General features: G+C 43.5%; 1 protein-coding gene across 3 annotated transcripts in view; it reads left to right on the plus strand.

The window, feature by feature from the left end:
• LOC147034299 (uncharacterized) overlaps nt 1-14,466 on the plus strand; it is a 40,899-nt gene extending 26,433 nt beyond the window's left edge. For 2 of the 3 annotated variants that reach the window (XM_085880273.1, XM_085880276.1), the window contains exons 2-4: nt 10,263-10,338; nt 10,446-10,502; nt 12,200-14,466. In XM_085880273.1, the coding sequence (XP_085736399.1) occupies nt 12,213-13,526 (1,314 nt within the window). In that variant the 5' untranslated portion in view covers nt 10,263-10,338; nt 10,446-10,502; nt 12,200-12,212 and the 3' untranslated portion in view covers nt 13,527-14,466. Of the gene's footprint in view, nt 1-10,262; nt 10,339-10,445; nt 10,528-12,199 lie in introns of all 3 variants that reach the window. The other variant, XM_085880278.1, reaches the window with a different exon arrangement.
• The last annotated feature ends 3,492 nt before the right edge of the window (nt 14,467-17,958 follow it).

Consider the following 17,958-nt stretch of genomic DNA (forward strand, 5'->3'; position numbering starts at 1 on the left):
TCCTGTCTTGCAGTGGTGACTCTTGGCCTCCCTGATCGAGGTCTGTCATCTGCAGAGTTGTGGAGGGTGTCTGTCCACCAGGGCTGATATCGTCTGGTGTGAACAGCCAAGGCGATGTGCCACCTCACGGTAGCTCAATCTGCCTTGCAGTATGCCCAAGGCACACTGCCGTTGATCCCTTGACAATCGTGGCATGTTGATTGAAATGCCCATTCTGCACTGGCCTTTTTAAAGCCAATATCAAGACATCACGTGCAGCTCATTAAAAGCATCCTGTACCCCCTTGGCTAATCACTGACAGTCAAAATGGCTGTTCAACAGCTGTGCTATGAAGTGACCATTGAAGGTTCAAGTGACCATCCGTGACCGTTTTGTCTGACAGTGAGGACACCATTGTCCACAAATAAGTTCAAACATTTACTACACGCAGTGTTATTGTTGATATTCGAAGGTTTAAAAGGTGGTAAGTTTCTTTTGCATTTCAGTATATATATATATATATATATATATATATATATATATATATATATATATATATATATATATATATATATATATATATATATATATATATATATATATATATATATATATATATATATATATACAGCAAAGGCGCTTAACAGTTTACTACTTAAAGACGGGGCCCCAGACACACATGCGCACACACAAGTACCCCAAAAATGACCGGACCAATTGGTCTTTATTGAGACCTATCTCGGACCTGTCCGCCTCGTGCGGTCTTCAAGCTGGTTGGTCCAGCGAGAGGCGAGCCGAACCCGGACACCGGCGGGTGACCCTTGCGGTTCCTGTGGGGACTGGCGTCGCTCGAGCTCTCAGTTGTGGTGAGGAGGAGAAGGACGGCGTCGACCACGACCGGCCAGACAGGTTCCCTGGGACGAGCGCTCCAGCAAGACGAGATGTCCAGGTCGGGGAAATGCTCTTTCGTCCGGAGCTCTTGAGCTCTTCCGCTCCTCCGCTCTTTCTCTCCTCCCTCCTCCGCTCTCCCGCTAGACCAGCTTCTCGCTCCCCTTGGTGGTGTTTGAGCCTGTTTGCAGGCAGGTGCATGGCGAGGCAGGGTGCTGGTAGCAGACCAAGGCACACTCACACATTTTGGGACATTTTATTGGATACAGGATGACTTCTGCCTTGGTGAGCCGAGACCAGATTTCTTTCCCCCCTGAATGATCTGCTGGGACCCCTTGTCTCGTGTTTAATTGTTAAGGAAGGCATAGTCATAAGTATCTGCTCTTTGTCTATTTTTCTATCAATGCCTGTTTAATTCTTCATTTGTTTGAGATTATTATGATTGATTTGAATTCAACTATTTACACCACAAGGATATAAAAAGTTTTTCAGTTTATTTATTTTTCTTATGAATAAATTCCTTGACATTTCAACCTGTCCGTGGTTGGACATAGTCAGCATGCACCAGCGGTAAACGCTTGGCCGCCCGACTTAAGATCTAATCAAGATAAGATTGGTGCATTGCCGAGGGCACGTTCCATGGTCAGGAAGCCACGTGACCTCTAGTTAAATGGCAAATTAGATGGTGGACACTGAAACTCGTGGTTAACTGATTGGCGTTCGTGGTTGTGAAGAAACCCACCGTATCACGAAGTTAATTGTGAGCGGTGGCCCCAGGTCCAGTTCTTCCGAGGAGAAACGAGGACCAACCACCTCATAATACACTTGGTATCCATGGCCGTAACAATATATATATATATATATATATATATATATATATATATATATATATATATATATATATATATATATATATATGTACAGCCGTCAACGGGCAATCATCTCCTCCCTGCTCAGCCCGACACAAAAAAGAGCCAGTTAGTGTCCATATCGCTGCTAAATGGGGTGTCGATCGCTGATGGAAAAAGGTGGGTGTCAAACGTCAATGGAAAAAGGTGGGTGCCTGAGGTAAATGATCCGAGACCACAGCTGTGTCTCCATGCTGTAGTGGTGTGTCTCCAAAGATGGTGATCCACGATCGGTCGTGTGGGGCCTCATGTTATTGCATGGATTCATGCATGACCCTCACTTTGCCTCTGCCCGGGACCCACGTTGTACTCGGGGGTGGGGGGGGGGCATTGAGCTTGGGGCCCTGCATGCCTGTGCGTTAATCTGCTGCTCCCCCCTCTGGGCTGATGCTCCTGCCTCATACCTATCTCAGCTTCACGGTGTGGAAACCTAGGCTGTTAGGATCATTGGTATCTCCCACGATGAAGCTGAGTCTTTGGGTCTTTCACTCTGTCACTGCAGACAGGTCGGTGGTCTTGGTGTCTTCTACCGACTCCTCACCGGCCTTGCACATCCTGCTATGTCTGTACTCTCTCCTATTTCTGCAGTGTGCTCAAGGTCTGCCAGCCAACCCCTTGTAATGATACTGCCAAAATCAACAATTACTTCTCACATTTACACTTTCATTCCTCTTTTTTTCCTGCCTCGAACAAATTGCGACACTCTCTTCACTCCAACAATCCCCAAATCCCACTCTTCCCTCCAGGTCTTTAAAACAGCTGTTCACCATCACCTCATATCTTCCCCCATCCAAAACCATGATCTTTTCTATCCCCGTTAACCCACTCCAAACTCATCTCCTTCAAATTCCCTGTTTCCTTCCTAAAAGTCCCTGTTGTGTCCATCTTGTTTACCCAATGTGTACCCCGCCCCATCCCTCTCTCTTCCACAGATGTCATGATGTCCCTGTTACATAATGTTGTTGTGCTTCTTTCTCTCGCTCCCACTTGTCTCCCTTTGTTATGTGTTCTGTGTGTTAGCTCTTTTACGAGCCTCGACAAAGTATTCAAAAAAAAAAATCAAATTCCTATAAAACTAACACAAGTTAACTCCTCCAGTATACAGTATATACCCATGGAAGAAACCAAGCGACGGATGGGAACTTAATTTTCTATGTTGTTCAGGCCTTTAGACACACTACAGAGGACAAGGGAAGCCACAAGCTAACAGAGTTCCAATGCGAGATGGGGGGGGAGGGGGAGGGAGGGACACGGCCCGATGGAGTGGAGTGGCATTGGCAGGACAGATCAGGTCAGGTATGGGAGCATGCGCCGGAACAGCGGTCACTGCATCCACTTGATGCTGATACTCCAGGGGCCTCCTGGCCATCCCCAGGCAGATGCCTGGCCCATCCCCATCTCCTTAAGATGCCTATCAACCTGCTCCAACTACGAGCCACGTGGTCGGCCTCTGGCCCCTCCACTCATGAGGCTCCCTTGCTGAGAGAATTTGGTGAGCAGGATCAGTGTAAGGATAACGAGCCACATGTCCGTACAGCGACAGCTGACTCTCGTAGACTAAACAGGTAACAAATCTCATCTGAGTCTCTCTCAACAACCGCTCATTGGACACAAAGTCTGACTAGCCATAGCCAAGGATTGTTTGAAGAGACCTTGCACCGAAGGAGTTAAGTCTCCATCTCAGATCCTTGGTCATAGTCCAAGTCTCACAACGGTAGAGCAAGTCTGGAAGGACCAAGGACCTGGAAACTCAGACTTTCATCTTCCTGCACAGGTACCGACAGCGCCACACCCCATGATCCAGTGAATCCATGACTCCCCAAGCCCGACCCAGATGTCTATTGACCTCTGGCTCAGAATCAGCCAAGACATGAATATCACTGCCAAGGTAAGTGAATCTCTCCGTGACCTCAACATCCTCACCACAAATGGTACAGACAGGACCGCAGCATCCAAGATGTCATTAAAAGCCTGGATCTTAGTTTTGACCCAGGAAACCTGTAATCCCAGCGGCTCCGACTCCTCATTCAGCACCCCGAGGGCCCCCAAAAGGATATCCAGAGTCTCGGCAAAGATGACTGCATCATCTGTGAAATCAACGTCAGAGATCTTGACATTCCCAAACGATGCACCAGAGCTTGATCTCTCCGACATCCTCCCCAGAATCCAGTCCATACAAGTGCTAAAAAGTGTGGGGGCCAGTACACACCCCTGAAGAACTTCAGTAACAACTGGAAATAAGTCAGAGATGGTATCACCACATCTCACAGCACACTCAGTTCCAGAGTATAGCTCAGACATAAGATTGATCAGTTTTGGTGGCACCCCACGAAGACCAAGAATCCTCCAGGTGGCATTCTGATTCACTGGATCAAACACTTTGCAGAGATCAACATAAGCTTCAAGCAGCTCCTGCCGAAACTCTCATCTGCGTTCGGTGAGTACTCAAAGAGCAAGGATACGGTCAATCATTGACCTATTTGATGTTAAGCCTGACTGCTCTGGACGCTGGTGCTCAAGCAGATCGTGGTAAACCCTATCAAGAGTTATTCAAGCAAAGACCTTGCCCGGCACTGAAAGCAGCGTCACACCTCGGTAGTTGTTGCAGTTGTGGCGATCACCCTTCCCTTTCCAGAGAGCGGAACAACAAGGCCCCTCTTCCCATCAGTTGGGATGATGCCTGTGTTCCAGGCAGAGCACAGAACTGCGTGCACCGACATGAGTACAGCATTTCCACCAGACTTGAGAGGTTCAGCCTGGATGCCACAGATCCCTGGAGCTTTACCCCATTTCAACTGGTTAACCGCAGCCTGTGTTTCCATAAATGAAGAGATCACAGTTGATTGGAGGGTCAGCAATAGGGAGAGTAACACCCCGACATCCAACTCAACAGCTGGTGGGTCAGCCGGGTACCGGTACTCATCCTAACCGGCCCAGCGGGCGTTCACTTGTCAAGAGCTCACCACCCTCCACTCTAACTGCAGTACATCGAGGGACGGGCTTGTACGAATGCAATGCATGAATTCCCCTGTAAGCAGGATGAGAATCACTTGTCCACAGGTGATGCTCTACCCTGTCACAGAGTCCTTGCACATTGGCCTCCTTGTCTGCCCTTAGTGCACTTGCAGTTTTCGCCTCAATTCCCTGAACAGCTCAGCTCTGCCATTAAGCCTGGTCCTGTGACACTGGTCAACAGTATCCAGGTCAATGGTGAGTTCCAAGACATCCACCGGCAACATCAAGGACGGTAGTATTACAGGCACTCCACAACTCTTCAGGATTTCCCAAAGCTTCCAGATCCCCAAAATCGCCACTCAGTCTGTTTGCAAACTCCTCAGCCACCCTCTCATCTTGAGCTTGCCAACATCCAACTTAGGCTGGGATGGTACCATCCTCCCAGATTTAAGCTGCAATTTCAGAATTGCTACAACAAGCCTGTGGTCGGTATTGAGGAACTCAGTACTCCGGTAGACCCTGCAGTTCTCGATCATCCTCCAGCGACCATCAACGAGCACATGGCCAATCTTCTTTGCCATACCACCAGCATTGGAATGCCAGTCCATCGATGAGCCTGTGGGTGCTGAAACCATGAACCAGCCACCCTCGGTCTACAAATTCTTGCAAAATCAAGGAACTTGGTGCTGTTCTGGTTCACAGTTCTCGACCCATGGAGACCAACATATGTCTCATAACCATCCCTATCAGTGACCGTCGCTGCATTGAAATCCCCCGAGACTAGAAGAGTATCTAGCCTTGGGCATTGATCAACAACAGACTCGAGCGTGGCATATAATGCATCCTTCACGATGAGATCACTCCCCTCAGTCAGACCATACACAGTGACCAGGTAAACAACACCCAAGGAGTGACGAATCCTTCATCTCATAATACGCTCGTTGACTGGTGTTACCTCAATTATCATTGTTGTCGGCTTAACGGACACAGCTGCAGCAACTCCTTGGGCCTGGCTACCATCAAAGTGACCAGACCAATAGGTGTAACCACCCGCCATGATCTCACCACCATTCGGTCTTCAAACCACAGAGAGTGTTGCAATACCGACGCTTGAGCTGAGATGATAACAGAGACAGGTGATCATCCTCTCTTCGGGATAGGACATTCCAGGCACCCACCCAAAGGGACCACCTCAGGTTAACCGAAGGAGACCGCTGTCTGGTGGACGACACCTCAGCACCACTCCGTCACACACCATCGCAATCTGACCCAGGAAGGTTACCCCATGCTTTTCCTCCTATCATCTAAGATTTGGGGTCCCTAAGGCTTTGCCCCAATCCCGTCATCTGGTGAGCTGCCTTGCGAAGGGCAGCAGCACAGGAGGTACTCCCACGTAGTGGGTTTTCAGTTTTCTTTGTATTTTGGGGCTTTGCAGAATGAAGTGTTTCACGGTGGCCGGAGCACAAATCCTGCCACGAACCACCCAACTGCAGTAGGATGTCCGCAGACACAGTTGGGCACGAGATGTGGATGGCTGTTGGCTCACAAGGAACTCCTCCGCCTTTTGATCTGTTGTACCTACCCTTATTGTGAACATCCGTGACGTTCGATGCCGATCAGTCACACACTGGATAGTCCAGCATGATTGCTCAAGGGCAGCAAGTTCAAATCGATTGTACCTACCCATATTGTGAACATCCTGGATCCCTATAATGCTGTCCATATTGAGCTTGTTAATCTGCAGCGATACCAGAAGTTTGACCATGATCAACTTGCCCATGCACATGAATAGCCACTTCTGCACCCAGGCCAGTTTGTGCTTGTTCAGAAAGAGAGATCTGAAATTTGGGAACCAGCTACTATTGTCACAATGTGAGGGATCATCCATTCTGCGATCACCTAAGGGCCGTTCATATCGCTGGAATTGAGTTCTCATTCGGGAGACCATTCCTCCGACGCAGGCTAACACCCCCTTGAGTGAGGACACCGGTGGTTCTCGTTTGTCACGATGTTCTGCTGATGCTTCTGTTGCTGTCCCTGCTCTAATTAGCTGACCACTCACTGACAATGCTGACGGTGTTGCTCCTACTACTCAGTGTGCATGATGGAATGCTGTAGCTGCACTCGATGTACTCCACGCAATGTGTCAGGTCTAACCAAGTGTACTTCTACCCACTCTGGCAGAATTATAATTTATTAAGTGCCGCACTCTTTTTGAGCCATTAAGTTTTCTCACATATATTTAGGGGACCAAGCTTCACAGGCTGCTTCCCCATTGTTATCCTTGCCAGAGGGGAGGGTATTGCATTTGGGTCCATTTGTTACTTGCAAAATCGAAGATTTTTCAAGTATATTGGTCAGTCGATTTTGTAATTCTGTCCGTCTGTTTGTCACCGACAGGTCACAATTCTAAACCGATCGCCATGAACCTTTACCAAGTTGTAGAGGAAGTCTCAACTGAGAAGCCTATTGATTTTGAGGTCAAAGGTCATCTTGAGGTCAAATTTCTGAAATCGTCATTTTTCATCTGATTGACTTGAAATTTGAACAAGATTTGCATATTGCGTCACTGGATTCGGAAACCAACTATTTTTGAGGTCAAAAGGTCAACTCAAGGTTAAACTTCGAAAATCAATTTCAATCTGAAAAACAATAAATTTTCATCCAATTGACCTGAACTTTGATTAACCCTCTCGAGCCCCAGGGGTCATCGGTGACCGCATGCAATTTTGTTTGATTTTTTTTTGTTCACCCAGAACATTTCGTGGGCTCTAAGAGGGGATTGTGAATTTTAATCTTGATGAAATGGCCAATTTCATGAATCCATGGCAATCTTTGGAGAGGGGGTGGATTTTGCAAGTATCGTGCCCTGCATGATGTCTTTTTCTTGTTATTCTGTCTGTCTGTTTGTTTGTTTGTTTGTCTGTCTATGTCTGTTTGTCTGTCTGTTTGTCACCTTCAGGTCACAATTTCAAACCGATGTTCTTGAAACTTCACCACATGGTAGAGTTTGTCATAAGGAAGAAGCCTATTGTTTTTGAGGTCAAAAGGTCAACATCTAAGGTGGTATTTCTAAAATCCTCAATTTTCATCCCGTTGGCTTGAAATTTGAAGAGGATTTGCATATCAGGTCACTGAATTCAACCACCAATAATTATTTTTGAGGTCAAGTTTGTTTTATGGATTTTGCTCGTGTCGTGCTCTGCATGACGTCGTCTTCTTGTTTGTTTGTCCACACAGAACTTTCGTGTTTTTCTCTGCAACCACTTGTTGGATTGAGCCAAAATTTTCACCATTGGAGCGACTACTCATGTAGACTGTTTTAATTATAATTATGACGTCATAGGTCACATGGTGCGGCAGCCATGTTGGAAAAACTGAAAAATTTTGGACCTCTGTATCTCTGAAAACGCACCATGGAAAAAATTGAAACTTGGCTCATGGCAAGTACTCCTCATGGGAATGTGTGATGTTTAAGGACGTCAAAGGTGTCTTCGGTATGACGTCATAATTGCATATGTAGAACGCTACATCCAATCAATACAAAAAATTTTGAGGGTCATCGAGGGATAAATTGGTTCACAGAAAAAAAATTGATGATGTCATTGGTCACGTGATTCAGTTGTCATTGTTTTTTTTTTAGAAAACCTTCAAAAATCTTCTTCTCTGAATTGGCTGAACAGATCAAGGTGAAAATTTGCACGTACGACCGCCTATCCACGAGGAACAAAATGTTCACACATATGACGTCATAGATCACATGGTTTGGCAGCCATATTGGATTTACCCCAAAACATAAAAATCTTCTCCAGAACGGCTGGACAGATCAAGGGGAAACTTCACACAAATGTTCCACATCTTGGGGGATACCAAGGTCTTCACGAATAATTGATGTCACATGATCTGGCAGTCAGAAGACATGGTCTGAGCAAAAATCTTTGAAAAATTATTTCTCTTGAACCACTTCATCAATTGACATCAAACTTCAAAATTATGATCTAGTGGTGATGGGGAAATATATGTTTTAAATTTCAACCTGATCCGACGCATGGTCTAGCAGCTAGGATTATTATATTTTTTGAATCTGGGTAACACCAATACACAAACACCACACAAGACAAGTCCTGGCGAGGGTCTGCAATCTCTGATTGCTCTTTTTCTTGTTACCTCCACCACCGAAGGTGAAGGAGGTTATGTTTTCATCCCTTTCTGTCTGATTGTTTGTTACTCGGGAAAAAAATTTTTTCCAAGTATGTTGATCTGTCACGTTTGTCTGTTTGTTTGTTTGTTTGTCTGTTTGTCATACGATTTTTGTCCACAGTTTTCAAGCAATCGTTTTGAAATGTTTTGTGTTTGTGTCGGTGATTGGCCAAGGACGGCAATGCAAAATTTTGGTGAAGATCCGAATCCAGATCCGGATCTGAGAATTCTTTAAGTGATTCTTCACCATTGAGAGACAGGGCCCAAAACGATACATAGCACAATTTCTCAAAAGGTTATGGAAGGATTCACACGAAACTTGGTGGGTAGGTTGGGAGTGCCACTTGGAAGAATTGGTTCAATTTTGGGTGAAGATATAGATCTGGATACACGAATTATTTAATTTTTTCACTGATTCTTCACCATTGAGAGATGGGGCGAAAAGCGATATTGCATGATATCTCAAAAAGTTGAGGATGGGTTCAGATGAAACTTTGTGGACAGGTTGGGTGTGTGACAAGGACTAATTGATTCGAGCTTGGTGAAGATCTGAATCCGGATCTAGATTCGATAATTTTTCAGGTGATTCTTTACCATTGAGAGATGGAGCCAAAAACTATGTATAGCATGTTATCTCTAAAAGTTGTGGACGACTTTTTACAAAACGGGGTGGAAGAGTTGGTTAAGTGACAAGAATAAGCCAACTCGCTTTTGGTTAAGGTCCGGAATAAGATCTGACCCATCAGTGGCATTCAAAATGTAAACTATTCAGCCTGGCGGAGGGATGTTCTCTACGGAGTGCCGTTCTGTTTCACCAAGTTGTCACTGAGTGATTTTTCATTTGTTTGTCTGTCTGTTTGTTTGTGTGCAGTATATCTCAAAAAGTTGTGGACGGATCTGGATGAAATTTTGTGTGACAAGGACGAACTGATTCGATTTTGGTGAAGATCCAGATCCGGATGCGGTTACTTGAATTTTTTAAGTGATTCTTCGCCATTGAGGGATAGGGCCAAAAACGATATATTGCACGATATCTCAAAAAGTTGTGGACGGATTCGAAAGAAACTTTGTGGACAGGTTGGGTGTGTGGCAAGGACTAATTGATTCGATTTTGGTGAAAATACAGTTCTGGATACGACAGTTACTTCATTGTGAAAGTGCTTCTTCACCATTGAGAGATAGGGCCAAAAACGATAGATGGCATGATGTTTCAAAAATGCATTGGGCCCGATATGTTATCATGGATCAGGCATTAAGTGGCAGAGGTATGTGTGCCCTTATAGTTTTTTTTTTCTTGTGTTTATTTCTCTTGCAATTTTTCCTGTGTTGTAGTCTTTCCGCATTTGGAAGGGTTGAGATGTCCTGTGTGCTCCAGCTGCAATGCAATTGACCTTCGTCTGTTTGACCCGTAAGTATAATAACACATCGGTCGAGTGAACATGGTGCTGCCGTTGTTATGTACTGCGTGGCTGTAATAAACATATTGGATCATTGGTAATCCTTGTCATCTTTCAGCCCAAACATGGAAACTTGACACTGCCAACCTCGACCACCCACCTTGACATCGCCAAGGTTTTGTTTTATTTAAATATGTCTGGTAATTGTGTTTTGTTTTTTACATGTATTTGCTATTGAATATAACTGTCATTAATCAAAAACGGGGAATATCATCGGTAAAAAGTAAAATAATACACCTGAAGTGGTGACGTTTGGAATGCATCCCCCTCTTATTCCATTTATTCTTTTGAGAAACAAGCTCGAATGAGCTAAGATCCTCGTCCTCTTAATGATGACGTCATAAAAACGAATATGACGTCATTGTGATGTATCAGGTTTGCGATAAATTATCTGTGCTAATGCCCGGCTTGATTCCCACAAACAAAATTCAAACAGCTTGCCTAGTTTCGGAGATAATGGTATAGGCGATTTCCATTAGCGGCGATATTATGACGTCAACTTTTTTTTCTCAGAAGAATTTCCAAAATCGGAGATGGTTACTGCCTGCGCGTGGGCTTTCTGCATATACATGGCAAGTTTCACGAAGATCCGATGAAAACTCTGGGGTGTTAAACAAAAAATCTCAAAAAATAGGAATGACGTCATAAAAATTGATATGACGTCATAGTGGTGTATCATTTGTGCGGTAATTCATCTCTGCTAATACCCTGTTCGATTCCAACAAAACGAATTCAAAAAGCTTGCCTTGTTTGAGATAATTTTTAGGCGATTTCCATTAGCGGAGATATTTTGACGTCATAACTTTTTTTTCTTGGAGGAATTTTCAAAATTGGAGATGGTTACTGTCTGCGCAGGGTATTTTTACATATATACGCCATGTTTCAGGAAGTTTCGATGAAAACTGTAGGCTGTGAAACAAAAAACAAAAAATGTCAAAAAATAGGAATGACGTCATAAAAATTGATATGACGTCATAGTGATGTACCATATGTGTGGTAATTCATCTCTGCTAATGCCCTGTTCGATTCCCGCAAACAGAATTCAAAAAGCTTGATTAGTTTCGGAGATAATTTTTTAGGTGATTTGCATTAGCGGAGATATTTTGACGTCATAACTTTTTTTCTTGGAGGAATTTTCAAAATCGGAGATGGTTACTGTCTGCGCAGGATATTTTTACATATATATGCCAAGTTTCAGGAAGTTTCGATGAAAACTGTAGACTGTGAAACAAAAAAGTCCACAAGAACAACAACAACAACGTGAGTAAGACTTAGAGATCCTCCACAAGGATCGAAAAAATGGCTTTGATTTTCGTCCTTTCAATATTCGTCGTACTTTTCAGGAACGCATCCCCGATAGTCAGGAGGCCCAATGCAGAATAGTGTACGACCCTGCTGATTCCGTGTTAGAATAGTGCAACAGGTGTAAATTGACTGTCCAGACACACAGAAACGTGAATCAACTTGTTGCCAACTCTGGATATGGATAGTATGGCCGCCATGACAGTTTACAAAATGGTCGCCATTAAATACACTTTTTGTCATATTTCAGCCGCAAATTGACATGCAATTACAAAATTAGGGTCGATGTCCATGTTTTTGAGCATGCCTGAGCTGATGGGAGTATAGAAAAAAACATTGCTCCATCCATTTTCTAAAAATAATATGACTTGTTTTTCACTATATTATTTTTAAGGAAATGTTCAGGCTCGAATTAGAATGTCTGATTATACAAACCACAATCAATGAATTTTACAACTTTGCTATAAAATGAACCTAAACTACATAACTGTGTGCTTTTCTGTTACCCAGGACTAACTGAAAAATGAAAGCCACAAGATTTCTCACAGGGGGTTCAAGGGATCGAGAAGAAGAAGAGCATGTAGACTGGAATAAATGCTTTATTTGCCAGGACAGTTCAAAAACTAGCAAGTCAACGCCACTTCGAAAGACTACAATCGTTGGTGTGAAAACTGTAGCTGAATGTTGCAAAGAAAGAGAGAAATATAATGACGCTAAATATGTTGACTCATTCTCAAGAATCAGAAAATATTCTGTACCGGAGCACGTCGAAAAGATTCAATGGCACAAATTCTGCTATAGTGACTTTACTCACGCACAAAAAATAGACAGACTGAAGTCAAGGATTCAGCCACAATCTGTGACTTACGCAGAAGAGATACCCACAACATCAGGTTCCTCAGAGAAATACCATGTCCCAAAGTCACTAAGATCCGCGCACAGCGCTATGGATTGGTCAAAATGCGCTTTCTGCCAGACTGACATTCCTGGAAAAGTTGGTGTCCTGACAAATGTTGAATTTGATCACACATCATCCAGGATGCTTAGTTTGGCCCAATTTGACCCCACCATGCGTCACAGGTTTGCAGGTGTTTCAGACTTGATGGCAGCTGAAGGTAAATATCACCTCAAGTGTTATGTTTCTTTTCGCAGAAAGTATAAAAAGGAGAGTGGAGAGAAAAACCAGTCTCCTGAAAGCATCTGTTTCAGAAATGTGATGAACCAGCTTGAGAAAGAGCTGCAGAAGGGACATGTGTTTACCCTGAAAAACATCTGGGAACACTACAGCATGCTGTTATTGAATGATTTTGGAATTGAGGCTGGAGCCTACAAAAGCTACAATTTCAAGCAGAAAGTGGAGGTTCACTTTGGTAGTGACAAGGTGACATTCGTGCAGCAATTGGATGTCACAAAACCCCTCATAGTTGCGTCCTCAACTGAGACAAAGTTTGCCATGAGAACCGCCGTGAATGATTTATCTGAAGAAGGTGAAAGTTCTGAAGAAGCTGAATTGGCCCCATGCAGTCTGCCTCATCATGAGAACGAAATCCTTAGCTGGATCTTCAGAGTGGGCATAAAGATTTACAGTGACATAAAACACTCTCCAGGGCGTAACATTATCGGTGGACTGAACACAGAAAATGCAGAGCGAATTGTACCTGAAACCCTGTACATGCTTGTAAAGCTTCTTTGTGGTGGTGACAGCACTGACAAGATGGACAATGAAGAAGCGGATGAGACAGATACCAAGAACAAAGTTCTGAGCATCTGCCAAGACATTATTCATGTGGCTTCAGGAGGCAAAAAACTGACCCCCAAACACCTGGGCTGTTTCTGATGTGATCTGTTTCTCAGTCTGACCAAAGCTATTGAGAATCTGCCTCCAACTCACGATGCTCTGATTCTACACATCAAGCGAGCGCACTACCAGACTTTTGTGTGGAGAAGACCCTTGGAATCTGAACCACATCTACCTGCACCTGAGAACTGTGGGTGGGAACAGGTCGTCAAAGATGGCAACGAGACGTTTCAGCCGCGACTCATGACTGCACAGCCTATTACTGCTTACTGTGTAGAACTGACGACATGCAAATGCCGTGGGTCATGCTCAACTCGACGGTGCAAATGTACACGGAATGGACTGCCTTGCACGAAAGCATGTGGATGCAAAGCCCTTTGTAGGAACCCGTTCAGTGTACAAGCCGATCAATAGCTCTGAAAATTGTACTTGGGTGTTCTCACAACACTTTTCTCTTCTGCAAAGCAACGTAATTTTGTGTTAGAAAGAATCTGACAGCTGTTGAAATAACCTTTGACTGACTGTAAACCCATCTCCATCAATAGTGCTAAACATTTTCTTTTTCACATTTGTTGCTCGTATGTGCATTTTCAATTTCGTCTTTAAGTTGTCAATTATGTGAAAAGTTGTGATCCAGTACAAAAATAAAGCACAAAATAGTGTTCCTCGTGTCAGATTACATAGTATTTCACAATCATGACAAATTTCTGGCTAGTACAATTTGCAGTAAGAAAAAGACGAAATCTGATGGCGGCCATTTTGATTACTGTCATGGCGGCCATAATATTCAGATGCAGACTTGGCAACAAGTGGAACTAGACTTGGTCATGCCTAGACTCTTCAAAAACACCAGTTGCACCATTCTAACATGAAATCAGCAGCGAACCTATTTTCTAGGCTAGCTACAGATTTTGGCTTCTAGACTACGATGTAAACTGGCATATTACAGATGTATACCTCGTGCATATTATATATATTTATATATATATATATATATATATATATATATATATATATATATATATATATATATATATATATTCACAAATCGAACCCCCTCACTTGACGAGACAGCAAGGCACAGTTGGAGTCCCATGTCGTCTGCCACAGGCCCGCACCAACACATTGTCTGTGACCTGCTGATCACCAGTTGGGAGGGTTGCAGTCAGGTATAATAAATTAAACGAAACGATCACACTGACCCTAGATGTGATATGATACCGACGTCATGCACATAAATCATGCCGACCCATCACCTCCAAACTAGGATGACATCCATGTGGAACTCAGGTCTTTGCAGACTGACATTTATGACTTTACGGTCATGACTAAATGAAGACGGAGCCGCCGATGCGTATCTCGCCCTTGTTTATTCGTGACCATACTAAACTGGTTAATAAATATAATCGATTTGGCAGTGTATGTTGTCCTGAAAGCTTGTTTTATCAAATTCTTATTTTCATGATTGAGAGATTGAGAAACCGAAAATACATCAATATTATTGGATGTACACTACAATGTATGATACTGACGCAGACGTGATAAACAGTGAATACATACATTTTAGTAGATTTAAAATGTTACATTTGGGAGACATACATACACGTTTATAGCATAACATGTTGATGTGGTAGATCTACAGTAGAATACAGACTGCAGATTCTGTATATTTTATTAACAAAATTGATCTCCTCACATCTGATCTGACTAGTCATCTAGTCAGATCGTTTATCGCGGGGGTTACGTTCCAAACCCCTCTCCCCCCCCCCCCCCGCGATAAGTGAAAATCCGCGATGAATGGATGCCTCCCAAAAAATTCGACTTTTCTGGTCTGGTCGGTTTGGCAGTGATCGGGTTTGAGGTGCCGGAGATCGACTTGTCTGGTCTGGTCGGTTTGGCAGTGATCGGGTTTGAGGTGCCGGAGATCGACTTGTCTGGTCTGGTCGGTTTGGCTGTGCTCGTCCAACCGCGGCAAACCTTTTTCCTTCCCGAAGCATATATCGAGCACCTTGACCTTCTGGAGCGTCAGGACCTTCCTCTGGTGCTTCGTTTGGTTCCTTTCCAGAAGCCTTAGAAGGTGCAGGGCGTTTGGGTGACATCGTTGGGCTTGGAGAAAAAAAACGTAGAAAATATTCGAAGTTCACAAGCAAATCTTTGTCTCGTGCGTTGTGTGACTGGTCGAGCGCCACGCGTTATAATTTATTGCTTAAATAATTTATATTTTATATATTATTACCGCGATGTACCGGGGGAATCCGCAGAAAAAATTAGTTAGGTTCCAAGGGAAAACCCGCGATGAACCGGGGGAGCGATCGGTGAACCGCGATATAGCGGGGGATTACTGTATTCACCTCCTCACATCTAATCTGACTATTCACCTCCTCACATCTAATCTGACGATTCACCTTCTTATATCTAATTTAACTATTCACCTCCTCACTTCTAATCTGACTATTCACCTCCTCACTTCTAATCTGACTATTCACCTCCTCACATCTAATCTGACTGTTCACCTCCTCACATCTAATCTGACTATTCACCTCCTCACATCTAATCTGACTATTCACCTTCTTACATCTAATTTGACTATTCACCTCCTCACTTCTAATCTGACTATTCACCTCCTCACATCTAATCTGACTATTCACCTCCTCACATCTAATCTGACTATTCACCTTCTTATATCTAATTTGACTATTCACCTCCTCACTTCTAATCTGACTATTCACCTCCTCACATCTAATCTGACTATTCACCTCCTCACATCTAATCTGACTATTCACCTTCTTATATCTAATTTGACTATTCACCTCCTCACTTCTAATCTGACTTCACCCCCTCACTTCTAATCTGACTATTCACCCCCTCACTTCTAATCTGACTATTCACCCCCTCACTTCTAATCTGACTATTCACCTCCTCACATCTAATCTGACTGTTCACCTCCTCACATCTAATCTGACTATTCACCTCCTCACATCTAATCTGACTATTCACCTTCTTACATCTAATTTGACTATTCACCTCCTCACTTCTAATCTGACTATTCACCTCCTCACATCTAATCTGACTATTCACCTCCTCACATCTAATCTGACTATTCACCTTCTTATATCTAATTTGACTATTCACCTCCTCACTTCTAATCTGACTATTCACCTCCTCACATCTAATCTGACTATTCACCTCCTCACATCTAATCTGACTATTCACCTTCTTATATCTAATTTGACTATTCACCTCCTCACATCTAATCTGACTATTCACCTTCTTATATCTAATTTGACTATTCACCTCCTCACTTCTAATCTGACTATTCACCCCCTCACTTCTAATCTGACTATTCACCCCTCACTTCTAATCTGACTATTCACCTCCTCACATCTAATCTGACTATTCACCTCCTCACATCTAATCTGACTATTCACCTTCTTATATCTAATCTGACTATTCACCTCCTCACTTCTAATCTGACTATTCACCCCCTCACTTCTAATCTGACTATTCACCTCCTCACATCTAATCTGACTATTCACCTTCTTATATCTAATCTGACTATTCACCTCCTCACTTCTAATCTGACTATTCACCTCCTCACTTCTAATCTGACTATTCACCTCCTCACTTCTAATCTGACTATTCACCTCCTCACATCTACTCTGACTATTCACCTCCTCACATCTAATCTGACTATTCACCTTCTTATATCTAATTTGACTATTCACCTCCTCACTTCTAATCTGACTATTCACCTCCTCACTTCTAATCTGACTATTCACCTCCTCACTTCTAATCTGACTATTCACCTCCTCACATGGAATCTGACTTCACCTCCTCACATGGAATCTGACTTCACCCCTCACACCTAATCTGACTTCACCTCCTCACATCGAATCTGACTTCACCCCTCACACCTAATCTGACTTCACCCCTCACACCTAATCTGACTTCACCCCTCACACCTAATCTGACTTCACCTCCTCACATCGAATCAATGCCTGGTGTTGGCTTAATAGCTCGAGCGGTGGGCTTGTGATCCCAGGATCCTGAGTTCAAATCCCACTCAGCTGTTGAAGGAAGACCAGGTGGGGTTGACTCTGCCTGTCATCCTTCCGAGGTCGGCAAAATGAGTGCCAGCATGCTGGTGTCCTGTGTCGGAGTGGCGACCCGTCCAGGATTGTGAACAATAGACCAGGAGAATGCTTCGGCAGCACCAACGCTCTGTACAGAGCATGGTCCCAATGGATGGGATGGATTTGAAAATTAAGTAATTAATAGAAAAATGAATAATTAATTGATTAATCAATAAATCAAAAGTATCATTCATAGTCAAATCAGTTGGTCACTGTCATGTCCACATATCAGTTTCCAAGCTCAAAAATTGCCTGAGATATTGCCCAGATGAGAAAGAAAATAAATAAGTAATAAATAAATCGATCATAATTAAGTAATTAATCCATAAATTAATCAA

This window comes from Eptatretus burgeri, chromosome 1, assembly GCF_056783735.1.
Source record: "Eptatretus burgeri isolate ZD-2024b chromosome 1, Ebu_testis_v1, whole genome shotgun sequence".
NCBI classification, from domain to species: Eukaryota; Metazoa; Chordata; class Myxini; order Myxiniformes; family Myxinidae; genus Eptatretus; species Eptatretus burgeri.